This window comes from Capricornis sumatraensis, chromosome 7, assembly GCF_032405125.1.
Source record: "Capricornis sumatraensis isolate serow.1 chromosome 7, serow.2, whole genome shotgun sequence".
NCBI classification, from domain to species: Eukaryota; Metazoa; Chordata; class Mammalia; order Artiodactyla; family Bovidae; genus Capricornis; species Capricornis sumatraensis.
The window spans coordinates 86563648-86576715 of record NC_091075.1 but is presented as its reverse complement, the minus strand read 5'-3'; the positions used below and the strand labels follow the sequence as shown (position 1 = coordinate 86576715).

Here is a 13068-nt window from a genome sequence, read left to right as displayed (position 1 = left end):
AGATTGAAGCTGTGTACACTCAGCAAAAAACAAGGCCTGGAGCTAACTGTGGCACAGATCATGAACTTTTTATTGCAAAATTCAGACTTAAATTGAAGAAAGTAGGGGAAATCACTAGGCCCTTCAGGTATGACCTAAATCAAATCCCTTATGATTATACAGTGGAGGTGAGGAATAGATTCAAGGGATTAGGTCTGGTAGACAGAGTCCCTGAAGAACTATAGATGGAGGTTTGTAGCACTGTACAGGAAGTGGTGTCCAAGAACATCTCAAAGGAAAAGAAATGTAAGAAGGCAAAGAGATTTTCTGAGAAGGCTTTACAAATACCCAGAAAAGAGGAAATGTGAAAGGCAAGGGAGAAAGGAAAAGATATACCCAACCGAATGTAGAGTACCAGAGAATAGCAAGGAGAGATAAGAAAGCCTTCTTAAGTGAACAATGCAAAGAATTAGATGGAAAAAAACAGAATGGGAAAGACTAGAGATATATTCAAGAAAATCTGAGATAAAAAAGAGAACATTTCATGCAAGGATGGGCATGAAGAAGGTTAGAAATGGTAATGACCACAGAGAAGCAGGAGATATTAAGAAGATGTGGCAAAAACACACAGAACTATACAAAGAAGATCTTAATGTCTCATATAGCCATGATGGTGTGGTCACTCACCTACAGTCAGATATCCTGGAGTGTGAAGCCAAGTGGGTCTTTTTTTTTTTTAATATAAATTTATTTAATTGGAGGCTAATTACTTTACAATATTGTATTGGTTTTGCCATACATCAACATGAATCCGCCATGGGTGTACACATGTTAAGAAACCTTACTATGAACAAAGCTAGTGGAGGTGATGGAATTCTAGCTGAGCTATTTCAAATCCTAAAATATAATGCAGTTAAACTGCTGCACTCCATGTGTCAGCAAATTTGGAAAACAGCAGTGGCCATAGGACTAGAAAACGTCAGTGTTCATTCCAATCCCAAAGAAGGGAAATGCCAAAGAGTATTCAAGCTAGCACAGAGTTGTGCTCACTTCAGATGTCAACAAGATGAGGTTCAAAATCCTTCAGTCTAATCAACGGAGAACTTCGAAATGTGCAATCTGGATTTAGAAAAGGCAGAGGAACAAGAGATCAAATTGTCAACATTCATTGGATCATAGAGAAAGCAAGAGAATTCCAGAAAAACATTTACTCCTGCTTTATAGACTATGGGAAAGCCCTTGACTGTGTGGATCACAACAAATTGGAAAATTCTTAGATGGGAATACCAGACCACCTTGTCTGTCTCCTGAGAAACCTGTATGCCAGTCAAGTAGCAATAATTAAAATTGGACGTGGAACTGACCAGTTCAAAATTGAGAATGGAGTACATCAAGATTGTATATTTTCACCCTTCTTATTTAACATCTATGCAGAGAACATCATATGAAATTTTGGGCTGGATGAATCACAAGCTGCCATCAAGGTTGGAAGTGGAAAAATGAAAGTCGCACAGTCGTGTCTGACTCTTTGCGGTCCCATGGACTGTAGCCTGTCTATCTCCTCTGTCCATGGAATTCTCCAGGCAAGAGTATTAGTTTAGGGTACCATTTCCTTCTTGAGGGGATCTTCCCAACCCAAGGATCAAACCTGGGTCTCCTGCATTGCAGGCAGATTCTTTACCAACTGTGTCATTAGGGAAACCCAGAATCAAAAATGCTGAGAGAAATATCAACAATCTCACATTTGCAGATGATACCACTCTAAGGGCAGAAATCAGAGAAGGAAATGACAACCCACTCCAGTAGTTTTGCCTGGAGAATTCCATGGACAAAGGAGCCAGGTAGGCTACAGTCCATGGGTTTTCAAAGAGTTAGACACAACTGTGTGACTAACTTTCACTTTCAATGGCAGAAAGCAAAGAGGAACTAAAGAGACTCTTGATGAGGGTGAAAGACAAGAGTGAAATCTGGCTTAAAACTCCACATTCAAAATACTAAGCTCATGGCATCTGGTACTATCACTTCACAGCAAATAGAAGGGGAAAATGTGGAAGCAGTGACAGATTTTATTTTCTTGGGCTCCAAAATAACTGCAGAGGTTGACAGCAGCCACAAAATTAAAAGGTGCTTGCTCCTTGGGAGGTAATCTATGACAAACTTAGACACCATATTAAAAAGCAGAGACATCACTTTGCTGACAAAAGTCCATATAGTCAAAGTTATGGTTTTTCCAATAGTGATGTACAGATGTGAGAGTTGGACCATAAAGAAGGCTGAGTGCCAAAGAATTGATGCTTTTGAATTGTGATGCTGAAGACTCATAAGAGTTCCTTGGACAGTAAGGAGATCAAACCTGTCAATTCTAAAAAAAAATCAACCCGGAATTTTCATTCAGTTCAGTTCAGTCACTCAGTCGTGTCCGACTCTTTGCAACCCCATGAATCACAGCATGCCAGGCCTCCCTGTTCATCACCAACTCCTGGAGTTCACTCAGACTCATGTCCATTGAGTCCGTGATGCCATCCAGCCATCTCATCCTCTGTCGTTTCTTTCCTTCTTCTCCTGCCCCCAATCCCTCCAACCATCAGAGTCTTTTCCAATGAGTCAAATTTTCGCATGAGGTGGCCAAAGTATTGGAGTTTCAGCTTTAGCATCATTCCTTCCAAAGAAATCCCAGGGCTGATCTCCTTCAGAATGGACTGGTTGGATGTCCTTGCAGGCCAAGGGACTCTCAAGAGTCTTCTCCAACACCACAGTTCAAACGCATCAATTCTTCGGTGCTCAGCTTTCTTCACAGTCCAACTTTCACATCCATACATGACCACTGGAAAAACCATAGCCTTGACTAGATGAACCATAGTCGGCAAGGTAATGTCTCTGCTTTTGAATATACTGTCTAGGTTGGTCATAACTTTTCTTCCAAGGAGTAAGCATCTTTTAATTTCATGACTGCAGTCACCATCTGCAGTGATTTTGGAGCCCCAAAAAATAAAGTCTGACACTGAAGGATGTTGAAACTCCAATACTTTGGCCACCTGATGTAAAGAGCTGACTCACTGGAAAAGATCCAGATGCTGGGAAAGATTGAGGGCAGAAGAGGGAAGCAACAGAGGATGAGATTGGTGGATGGCATCACCATCTCAAGGGTCATGAGTCTGATCAAATCTGGGAGATATTGAAGGAAAGCGAGGCCTGGCATGCTGTGGTCCATGGGGTTACAAAGAGTCAGACACAACTTAGCGACTGAGCAACAACAACAAGTGCAAAATGGAAATGAGTTTCCGTAGGGACTGAAATCTTATCAAGTATAACTTGCAATTTGTGGTTTCACTAATAAAAATGGGAAGAACTGTAGTCAGAACGTCAAGAGCAATGTTGTTACTCTTTAAAAAAAATTTTATTTTAATTGGAGGATGACTACTTTGCAAGGTTTTGTTGGTTTCTGCCATATATCAACATGAGTCAACCATAGGGATACATATGTCTTCCCTCCCTTCAACCTCCCTCCCACCTCCCACCCCATCACATCCCTCTAGGTTGTCACAGAGCATGGGATTGAACTCCCTGAACCAAAGAGCAAATTCCCACTGGCTATTTTACATATGGTAATGTATATGTTTCAACACTACTCTCTCAATTCATCCCACCCATTCCTTCCTCCACTGTGTCCACAAGTCTGTTTATGTCAGTGTCTCTGTTGCTGCCCTACAAATAAGTTCATCAGTATCATTTTCTAGATTTCATATATATGCATTAATATACAATATTTGTTTTTCTCTTTCTGATTTGCTTCACTCTGTATAACAGGCTCTAGATTCATCCACTTTACTAAAACTGACTCAATTTCTTTCCTTGTAATATTCCATTGTATATATGTACCACATTTTCTCATCCATTCATCTGTTGATGAACATCTGGGGCTTCTTCCATGTCTTGACTATTGTAAATAGTGCTGCAATGAACATTGGGGTACATGTATCTTTTTAAATTTAGGTTTCCTCAGGGTATATGCCTAGTAGTGGGATTGCTGGATCATATGGTAGTTTTATTCCTGGTTTTCTGTTAAGGGATCTCCATACTATTCTCAGTAGTGGCTATATAACTTTATATTCCCACCAACAGTGCAAGAGGGTTTCCTTTTATCCATACTCTCTCCAGCATTTATTGTTTGTAGATTTTGATGATGGCCATTCCTACCAGTGTGAGGTGGTACCTCATTGTAGTTTTGATTTGCATTTCTTTAATAATTAGTGATGTTATACATCTTTTCATCTGTTTATTAGCTATCCAGATGAGTTCTTTGGAGAAATGTCTGTTTAGGTCTTCTTCAATTTTTTGATTGGGCTGCCTTTTTTTTTTTTTTTCTGATATTGAGTTGTATCTACTGCTTGTATGTTTTGTCAACTGCTTCATTTGCAATTATTTTCTCCCATTCTGAGGGCTGTATTTTCATCTTATGTATGGTTTCTTTTACTGTGCAAAAGGTTTTAATTTGTCTTGTTTGTTTATGGTTTGTTTTTATTTCCATTACTCTAGGAGGTGTGTCATAGAAGATCTTGCCCTGATTTATGTCAAAGGGTGTTCTGCCTATATTTTCCTCTAAGAGTCTTCTAGCTTCTGGTCTTCTTTTAGGTCTTTAATCCATTTCAAGTTTATCTTTGTGTGTGGTGTTAGGAAGTGTTCTAATTTCATTCTTTTATACATGGTTGTCCAGTTTTCCCAGCATCCACTTATTGAAGAGACTATCTTTTCTCCATTATGTTGTTACTTTTAAAATAAGCAATTAATAAAAAGTTTAAGGTCATTTAAAAGTATACATATTAAAACCTTTTATTTTTAATCAAGAGATACCAGTGAGATTATTATGCAACTTTCTTGCTAAAAGTTTCTGTTTTAAAATATTAAGATGTTATCTATATATTACCTTTTTATTACATGAGCCTCTGTACTTCACCACCCAAATTTCAAGTTGCCAACGTGTTTGACAAAATGTAGAGGGGAGACGCCCTCCTTTCAATGTCAACATCAGTAGAGCTTTAATTAAAACATACTGGGATTGAGGTGCTGGGGAGGGTAAACAAAACCTTGTGTTCCTATCAAAATCTAAGTATGTTATTGTGAATTAACAGTAGAAACTATTTTCACAGAATTCTATCACACATGGAATTGGAATAGAACTGTACTACAATTTTTTTTTAACCTTACTTTTTTCTTTCTATTTATCACAGACCACTTGAATGTTCACAAGCTGATTACCCACAAGTTGAATATCAAAGAAGACAGCAATGCTGGGGCCCTATAAGTCTATCTCTTTTCACATTGGCAATCATAGCAATCATAGGAATTGCCATTGGTATAGTTACTCATTTTGTTGTTGAGGGTAAGTATACAGGTCACATTTCTATTGCCTCAGTGCTCCATGACTTAATATCTTGAAATTCTCAGTCATATAAAAATTCCATTTGCATGCTATTAGCATTTTAATTATTAATCTTTTACTGATGTTAAATTACAGATTGCCCCAATATTGAGTCCTATGTTTCATATTTCCAGCCAGTGATGCTTGCAATATATTTACATTATTATGAAGACAATCGAAAACAAATACATACTTTTTTAAAAAGAATGAAAACATTATCTTTAGAATAAAAACAAATCACATCATGTGTTGAGTGTAATATATATATATTTTAAATCAATATGTTAATGAGATGCTCTAAGAAAAACTAATAATCTGAGAAAATAACATGAAAAATATCTTTAAAGGGCTAAAGGTTAAACATTATTTTTGAAAGAAAAAAGACACTGTTTTACTACTGAAGGAAGAAGAAAAACTCAGAATTATTCTACCTTAGGTGAAAAAATAGAGTCAGTACCACATTTAAACCAAATGACAATCAACCAAAGTCATTTACCTTTGTCTTTGGTGTGTGTATTTATAATTACATATGACTGAGACTTTGCCAAAAATTTTACAAAATTGTATGACCCATAACAATAAAACCATATTTGAAAGAATTCCCAAATGGGGATTAATTATTGTCCAATGTACTCAGCTTACTAGCTTACCTACTTTATTGGGGGATTGATCATATTCATTTCTTAAACTCATATAATAAAATAATAAACTACATTAACCTCTGTCTTTCTTGTTAATATCTTTTGTGTTTAGAATGCAGTTCATCTTCAATATTTCATGTGTTCAAGAAATAAAAAAGTAAAGGAATAATACAAATAATGGGGAAAATTATTTTTAAAATATCATAGAAGTTGTGTTAGGTTGAATAATGTCCCCACACCCCAATACATCTGTGCCTTAACCTTTGTAACTGATGAGTGTTACCTCATACTGCAAAAGGGACTTTCCAGATGTGATCACTTCAAGGATTTTGAAGAGCTTTTATTCTGGATTTTCTGGATGGGCCCTAAATGTAATCCCAGTATCTTTATAAAGGACAGGCAAAAAGCCCAAAGAAGGAAAAAGGCTATGTGACAATAGAAGCAGGGAAGAGGAAAACAATGTGATGTATAACCACAGGCCAAGGAACCAGGATCCCTCTAGCAGCCAAAAAAGGCAAGGAAAAAGATTCACCCCTTAGATCCTCCAGAAAAACAAACAGAAATACAAACAGGTCTTAATTTGAGCCCTGTAAAACTTATTTCAAACTTTTGACCTAAATTGGTGGTCACTGGTCACAGCAGCAATAGGAAATTAATACAAAGGTAGGTCCTTGGACTTTAAGGACATCCAACCAGTCAATCCTCAAGGAAATCAACCCTGACTATTCACTGGAAGAATTGATGCTGAAGCTGAAGCTCCTACACTTCAGTGGAGTGGTCTATAAAAAGATGAAAAGGATAATGTAAAAAAAAATTTTAAGAAGACTGTGTGGTGAATGCAGACAAATATAAGCAGTCTGCTATAGTTTCAACAGAAATTATTAAGGGAACATGGCAAAAAATATGCTCAAGAGGTAAGCAGGACCTAGGTCAAGGAAAACCTTTATAGATCATAGTAAAGTGTTGTGATTCCTTCTCCATTGGGAATGGAGAAAAATGAAAGTGTTTTAATTGGAGAAGTGATATTGTCAAATTTGCAATTTAAAAAATATTTTTCTGCTGGTATGTGGGGAATAGAACTGCGGAAAACAGGACAGGAAGCAGGGTACCAGTTAGAAAGTTGTTATATTTTCCAGACAATAAATGATGAGGAAATGAATGACAGCATTAATGACAATAGAATTTGTGAAAAGATGATGAAGTTTTAAAATTTAGGAGATAAAGTTTTCAGGATCTGTTGATTAATAGGAAAAGATCAAAGTGTACTTTAAAATTTCCAGTCTGGGTCATGAAGTAGATTGTAATGACAAAATTTAAGATAGAGAATCTAGGCAGAGTACTTTTTTAATAGAAAGGTCATTTTGTTTTGGATATACATTAGCTAGGGGGATGATGAGGATCTGAATTAAGGATATAACTCTTTTGGGTGGGATAAGGGATTCAGAAGATATTAGTAAGTTGCATTCATAGATCTTAAGACTGAAAAATAGGATATTGCAAATGAGAATTAAGCCAGCCATGAAGAGATACCCCACATCCAAGGTAAGAGAAACCCAAGTAAGATGGTAAGTGTTGCAAGAGGGCATCAGAGGGCAGACACACTGAAACCATACTCACAAAAAAACTAGTCAGTCTAATCACACTAGGACCACAGCATTGTCTAACTCAATGAAACCAAGCCATGCCTGTGGGGCAACCCAAGACGGGCGGGTCATGGTGGAGAGGTCTGACACAATGTGATCCACTGGAGAAGGGAATGGCAAGCCACTTTAGTATTCTTGCCTTGAGAACCCCATGAACAGTAGGAAAAGGCAAAATGATAGGATACCAAAAGAGGAACTCCCTAGGTAAGTAGGTGCCCAATATGCTACTGGAGATCAGTGGAGAAATAACTCCAGAAAGAATGAAGGGATGGAGTCAAAGCAAAAACAATACCTAGTTGTGGATGTGACTGGTGATAGAAGCAAGATCCGATGCTGTAAAGAGCAATATTGCATAGGAACCTGGAATGTCAGGTCCATGAATCAAGGCAAATTGGACGTGGTCAAACAAGAGATGGCAAGGGTTAACATGGACATTCTAGGAATCAGCGAACTAAAATGGACTGGAATGGGTGAATTGAACTCTGATGACCATTACATCTACTACTGCGGGCAGGAATTGCTCAGAAGAAATGGAGTAGCCATCATGGTTAACAAAAGAGTCCAAAATGCAGTACTTGGATGCAATCTCAAAAACGACAGAATGATCTCTGTTCGTCTCCAAGGCAAACCATTCAGTATCACAGTTATCCAAGTCTATGCCCCAACCAATAATGCTGAAGAAGCTGAAGTTGAACACTTTTATGAAGACCTACAAGATCTTTTAGAAATAACAGCCAAAAAAGATGTCGTTTTCATTATAGGGGACTGGAATGCAAAAGTAGTAAGTCAAGAAACACCTGGAGTTTGGAATGAGGAATGAAGCAGGGCAAAGACTAATAGAGTTTTGCCAAGAGAACGCACTGGTCATAGCAAACACCCTCTTCCAACAACACAAGAGAAGACTCTACACATGGACATCACCAGATGGTCAACACTGAAATCAGATTGATTTTATTATTTGCAGTCAAAGATGGAGAAGCTCTATACAGTCAACAAAAACAAGACCAGAAGCTGACTGTGGCTCAGATCATGAACTCCTTATTGCCAATTTCAGACTTAAATTGAAGAAAGTAGGGAAAACCGATAGACCATTCAGGTATGACCTCAATCAAATCCCTTATGATTATACAGTGGAAGTGAGTAATAGATTTAAGGGTCTAGATCTGATAGATAGCGTGCCTGATGAACTATGAAATGAGGTTGGTGACATTTACAGGAGACAGGGATCAAGACCATCCCAATGGAAAAGAAATGCAAAAAAGCAAAATGGCTGTCTGGAGAGGCTTTACAAGAAGAAGAAAGAAGAAAAGAAGAGAGGTGAAAATCAAAGGAGAAAAGAAAAGATATAAGCATCTGAATGCAGAGTTCCAAAGAATAGCAAGAAGAGATAAGAAAGCCTTACTCAGTGATCAATGCAAAGAAATAGAGGAAAACAACAGAATGGGAAACACTAGAGATCTCTTCAAGAAAATTAGAGATACCAAGGGAACATTTCATGCAAAGATGGGCTAGATAAAGGACAGAAATGGTATGGACCTAACAGAAGCAGAAGATATTAAGAAGAGGTGGCAAGAATACACGGAACTGTACAAAAAAGATCTTCATGACCCAGATAATCATGATGATGTGATCACTAACCTAGAGCCAGACATCTTGGAATGTGAAGTCAAGTGGGCCTTAGAAAGCATCACCACGAACAAAGCTAGTGGAGGTGATGGAATTCCAGTTGAGCTCTTTCAAATCCTGAAAGATGATGCTGTGAAAGTGCTGCACTCAATATGCCAGCAAATTTGGAAAACTCAGTAGTGGCCACAAGACTGGAAAAGGTCAGAGTTCATTCCAATTCCAAAGAAAGGCAATGCCAAAGAATGCTCAAACTACCGCACAATTGCACTCATCTCACATGCTAGTAAAGTAATGCTCAAAATTCTCCAAACCAGACTTCAGCAATACATGAACCATGAACTCCCTGATGTTCAAGCTGGTTTTAGAAAAGGCAGAGGAACCAGAGATCAAATTGCCAACATCTGCTGGATCATGGAAAAAGCAATAGAGTTCCAGAAAAACATCTATTTCTGCTTTATTGACTATGCCAAAGCCTTTGACTGTGTGGATCACAATAAACTGTGGAAAATTCTGAAAGAGATGGGAATACCAGACCACCTAACCTGCCTCTTGAGAAATCTGTATGCAGGTCAGGAAGCAACAGTTAAAACTGGACATGGAACAACAGACTGATTCCAAATAGGAAAAGGAGTATGTCAAGGCTGTATATTGTCACCCTGCTTATTTAACTTATATGCAGAGTACATCATGAGAAATGTTGGACTGTAAGAAACACAAGCTGGAATCAAGATTGCCGGGAGAAATATCAATAACCTCAGATATGCACATGAAACCACCCTTATGGCAGAAAGTGAAGAGGAACTAAAGAGCCTCTTGATGAAAGTAAAAGAGGAGAGTGAAAACGTTGGCTTAAAGCTCAACATTCAGAAAACGAAGATCATGGCATCTGGTCCCATCACTTCATGGGAAATAGATGGGGAAACAGTGGAAGCAGTGTCAGACTTCATTTTTTGGGGCTTCAAAATCACTGCAGATGGTGACTGCAGCCATGAAATTAAAAGATGCTTATTCCTTGGAAGAAAAGTTATGACCAACCTAGATAGTGTATTCAAAAGCAGAGACATTACTTTGCCAACTAAGATCCATCTAGTCAAGGCTCTGGTTTTTCCAGTGGTCATGTATGGATGTGAGAGTTGGACTGTGAAGAAAGCTGAGGGCCAAAAATTTGATGCATTTGAACTGTGGTGTTGGAGAATACTCTTGAGGGTCCCTTGGACTGCAGGGAGATCCAACCAGTCCATTCTGAAGGAGATCAACCCTGGGATTTCTTTGGAAGGAATGATGCTAAAGCTGAAGCTCCAGTACTTTGGACACCTCATGCAAAGAGTTGACTCATTGGAAAAGACTGATGCTGGGAGAGATTGGGGGCAGGAGGAGAAGGGGATGACCCAAGATGAGATGGCTGGATGGCATCACGGACTCAATGGACGTGAGTCTGAGTGAACTCCGGGAGATGGTGATGGACAGGGAGGCCTGGCGTGCTGTGATTCATGGGGTCGCAAAGAGTCGGACACGACTGAGCAACTGCACTGAACTGAACTGAACTTGGGTGAATGCATAGATGAGTAAATTGTTCAGAAGATAGAAAACAGGATATGAAGCAAGGTTTGAATCTAAAAAGAGGTAAATAATCCTGGTTAAGGATAGAAGTGGGCTTCCCTGGTGGCTCAGTGGTAAAGAAAATGCCTGCCACTGTAGGAGACATTGGTTCAATCCCTGGGTCAGGAAGATCCCTTGAAGAAGGAAATGGTAACCCACTCCAGTATTCTTGCCTGGATAACCCCATGGACAGAGGAGCCTGGATGGCTACAGTCTGCTGAGCTGCAAAAGAGTCGGACATGACTTGGCCACTATTCAGCAACAACAAAGGACAGAACTAGAGAGTTCTCCAAAGTAACCGGTGAGAGGCCAAAAGCAAGAGAGAAAATCAGAAGATGGCTTCATAAAGCCAAAGACAAGCTTTCAAGGAATATGATTAAGTCCACTAAGAAATCAAGATGATTTTTGAAAAATACCAAAATAAATATGGCCTTAGACATAATAACTGTTTTGCCCTTGACAATGGCAGCTACAGTGGTTTGTTAAGAGTCCATTACAGAAAATTGATGCCTGCATGGACAAAAAGAAAATGCAGATTTAAAATACTGGTTTATATTTAAGTAAGTTTGTCATTAGTGTAGAAAAAAGTGATCACCCATTCAATATAGCTTCATAATGCAGCTTAGTTATAATATACCTATATTACAATTCTTTAAGGAAAATGATAATTTTTATTATAGGACTGTCAGCAATTGTTTTCAGCATTTGAATTTTTATTGTATGTTGGGTATCTGATTGTGTGAAAAATTTTATATGCATAGACACTATAAATGGATGTTCTGAAAGTATAATCTATTTTAGCTTGATGCAATAAAAATTACACAATATTTTTAAAAATGACTATGACTAATTATATAATAAAAGAAGAAATAAGCTCTGTTATTGTAAATTGATTTCCTGGGGGAAGGGGACAAGCAATTGATCATGTCTAAGCATGGATCTTTTGTTTATTTTTACCTTTCAGATGATAAGTCATTCTACTATCTTGCCTCTTTTAAAGCTACAAATATAAAATATAGAGAATGTTATGGAATGAGAACCTCAAAACAGTTTATAGAAAGGAGTCATCAGATTGAGAGAATGGTAAGCCCAATAGAAATTTTGAAAGCTTATGAATGTTTCTCTGCCTGACAGTGAATGTGATTGTTATAGGAACATAATTTCTCCATGGCTCAGTTTCTTCTTCTATAAAATGAGGATAATATAGTAGGTCATACGGTTTTAACTTAATGTATGTAAAATATTTAGAGTAATGTCATATGCCATTAAACATATGTAGATTAGAGTAGGCAACTAATTAACATCTGAGGAAATTCTTGGTTGAAACAGGTATTCTCAGTTTAAGTTATGTTTAAATTTAAATTTCTCTGTTAAAAACAGATCAATTTTTAAACTCTTGATTTCCTTTCTTGGTTCATTTTCTCTAAACTTTTCTTTCAACATAAGAAAATAGGATTGTGATGCTTTGTCTCGTCATCTTGTGATTTTGATTTTGAAACATATAAAGGGTCACATACAAGACTGTGTGTCTATGATTCTTATGAATCTCAAATTTAGTTATGTCCCTCAATTATTTTGGCTTTCCTTGAAAACCTAGGCAATTATAACGGCATTTCTAATTTTTTAAATTATATCAGGCAAGCAAAATCCTTGCCTGTTATAGCAGAAAGTCAAATAAAACAGTCTATTTTTGTTTAATAAAAAAAAATATGTCTTTAGAGACTATAGATTTCTTTAGCAAAACCCACAGTATTAGACTAGAGTATAATTAAAGTCATGAGAGTTATTCTAACAAGGAAGTAAGGGGTCTATAGAAAGGGAACTTAATTAGTATGGTTTTTATGATTAGCTATAGACACTATCTCTCTTTTTTAATTCCTTACTTATTTAAATTAGAAGATAATTACATTACAATATTGCGATGGCTTCTACCATACATCAACATGAATCAGTCACTGGCATACATGTGACCCTCCATCCTGAATCCCCCTTGAAACTCCCCATCTACCCCACCCCTCTGGCAGATGAGTGGATAAGGAAGTTGTAGTACATATACACAATGGAATATTACTCAGCTATAGAAAGGAACACATTTGAGTCAGTTCTAATATAGTGGATGAACCTAGAGCCTATTATACTTAGTGAAGTAAGTCAGAAATAG

General features: G+C 37.6%; 1 protein-coding gene across 1 annotated transcript in view; it reads left to right on the top strand.

Moving 5' to 3' along the window:
* LOC138081835 (transmembrane protease serine 11F-like) overlaps window positions 1-13068 on the top strand; it is a 139737-nt gene that overhangs the window by 92378 nt on the left and 34291 nt on the right. The window contains exons 6-7 of the mRNA XM_068974955.1: window positions 5203-5359; window positions 11872-11990. Of these exons, the coding sequence (XP_068831056.1) occupies window positions 5203-5359; window positions 11872-11990 (276 nt within the window). The remainder of the gene's footprint in view (window positions 1-5202; window positions 5360-11871; window positions 11991-13068) is intronic.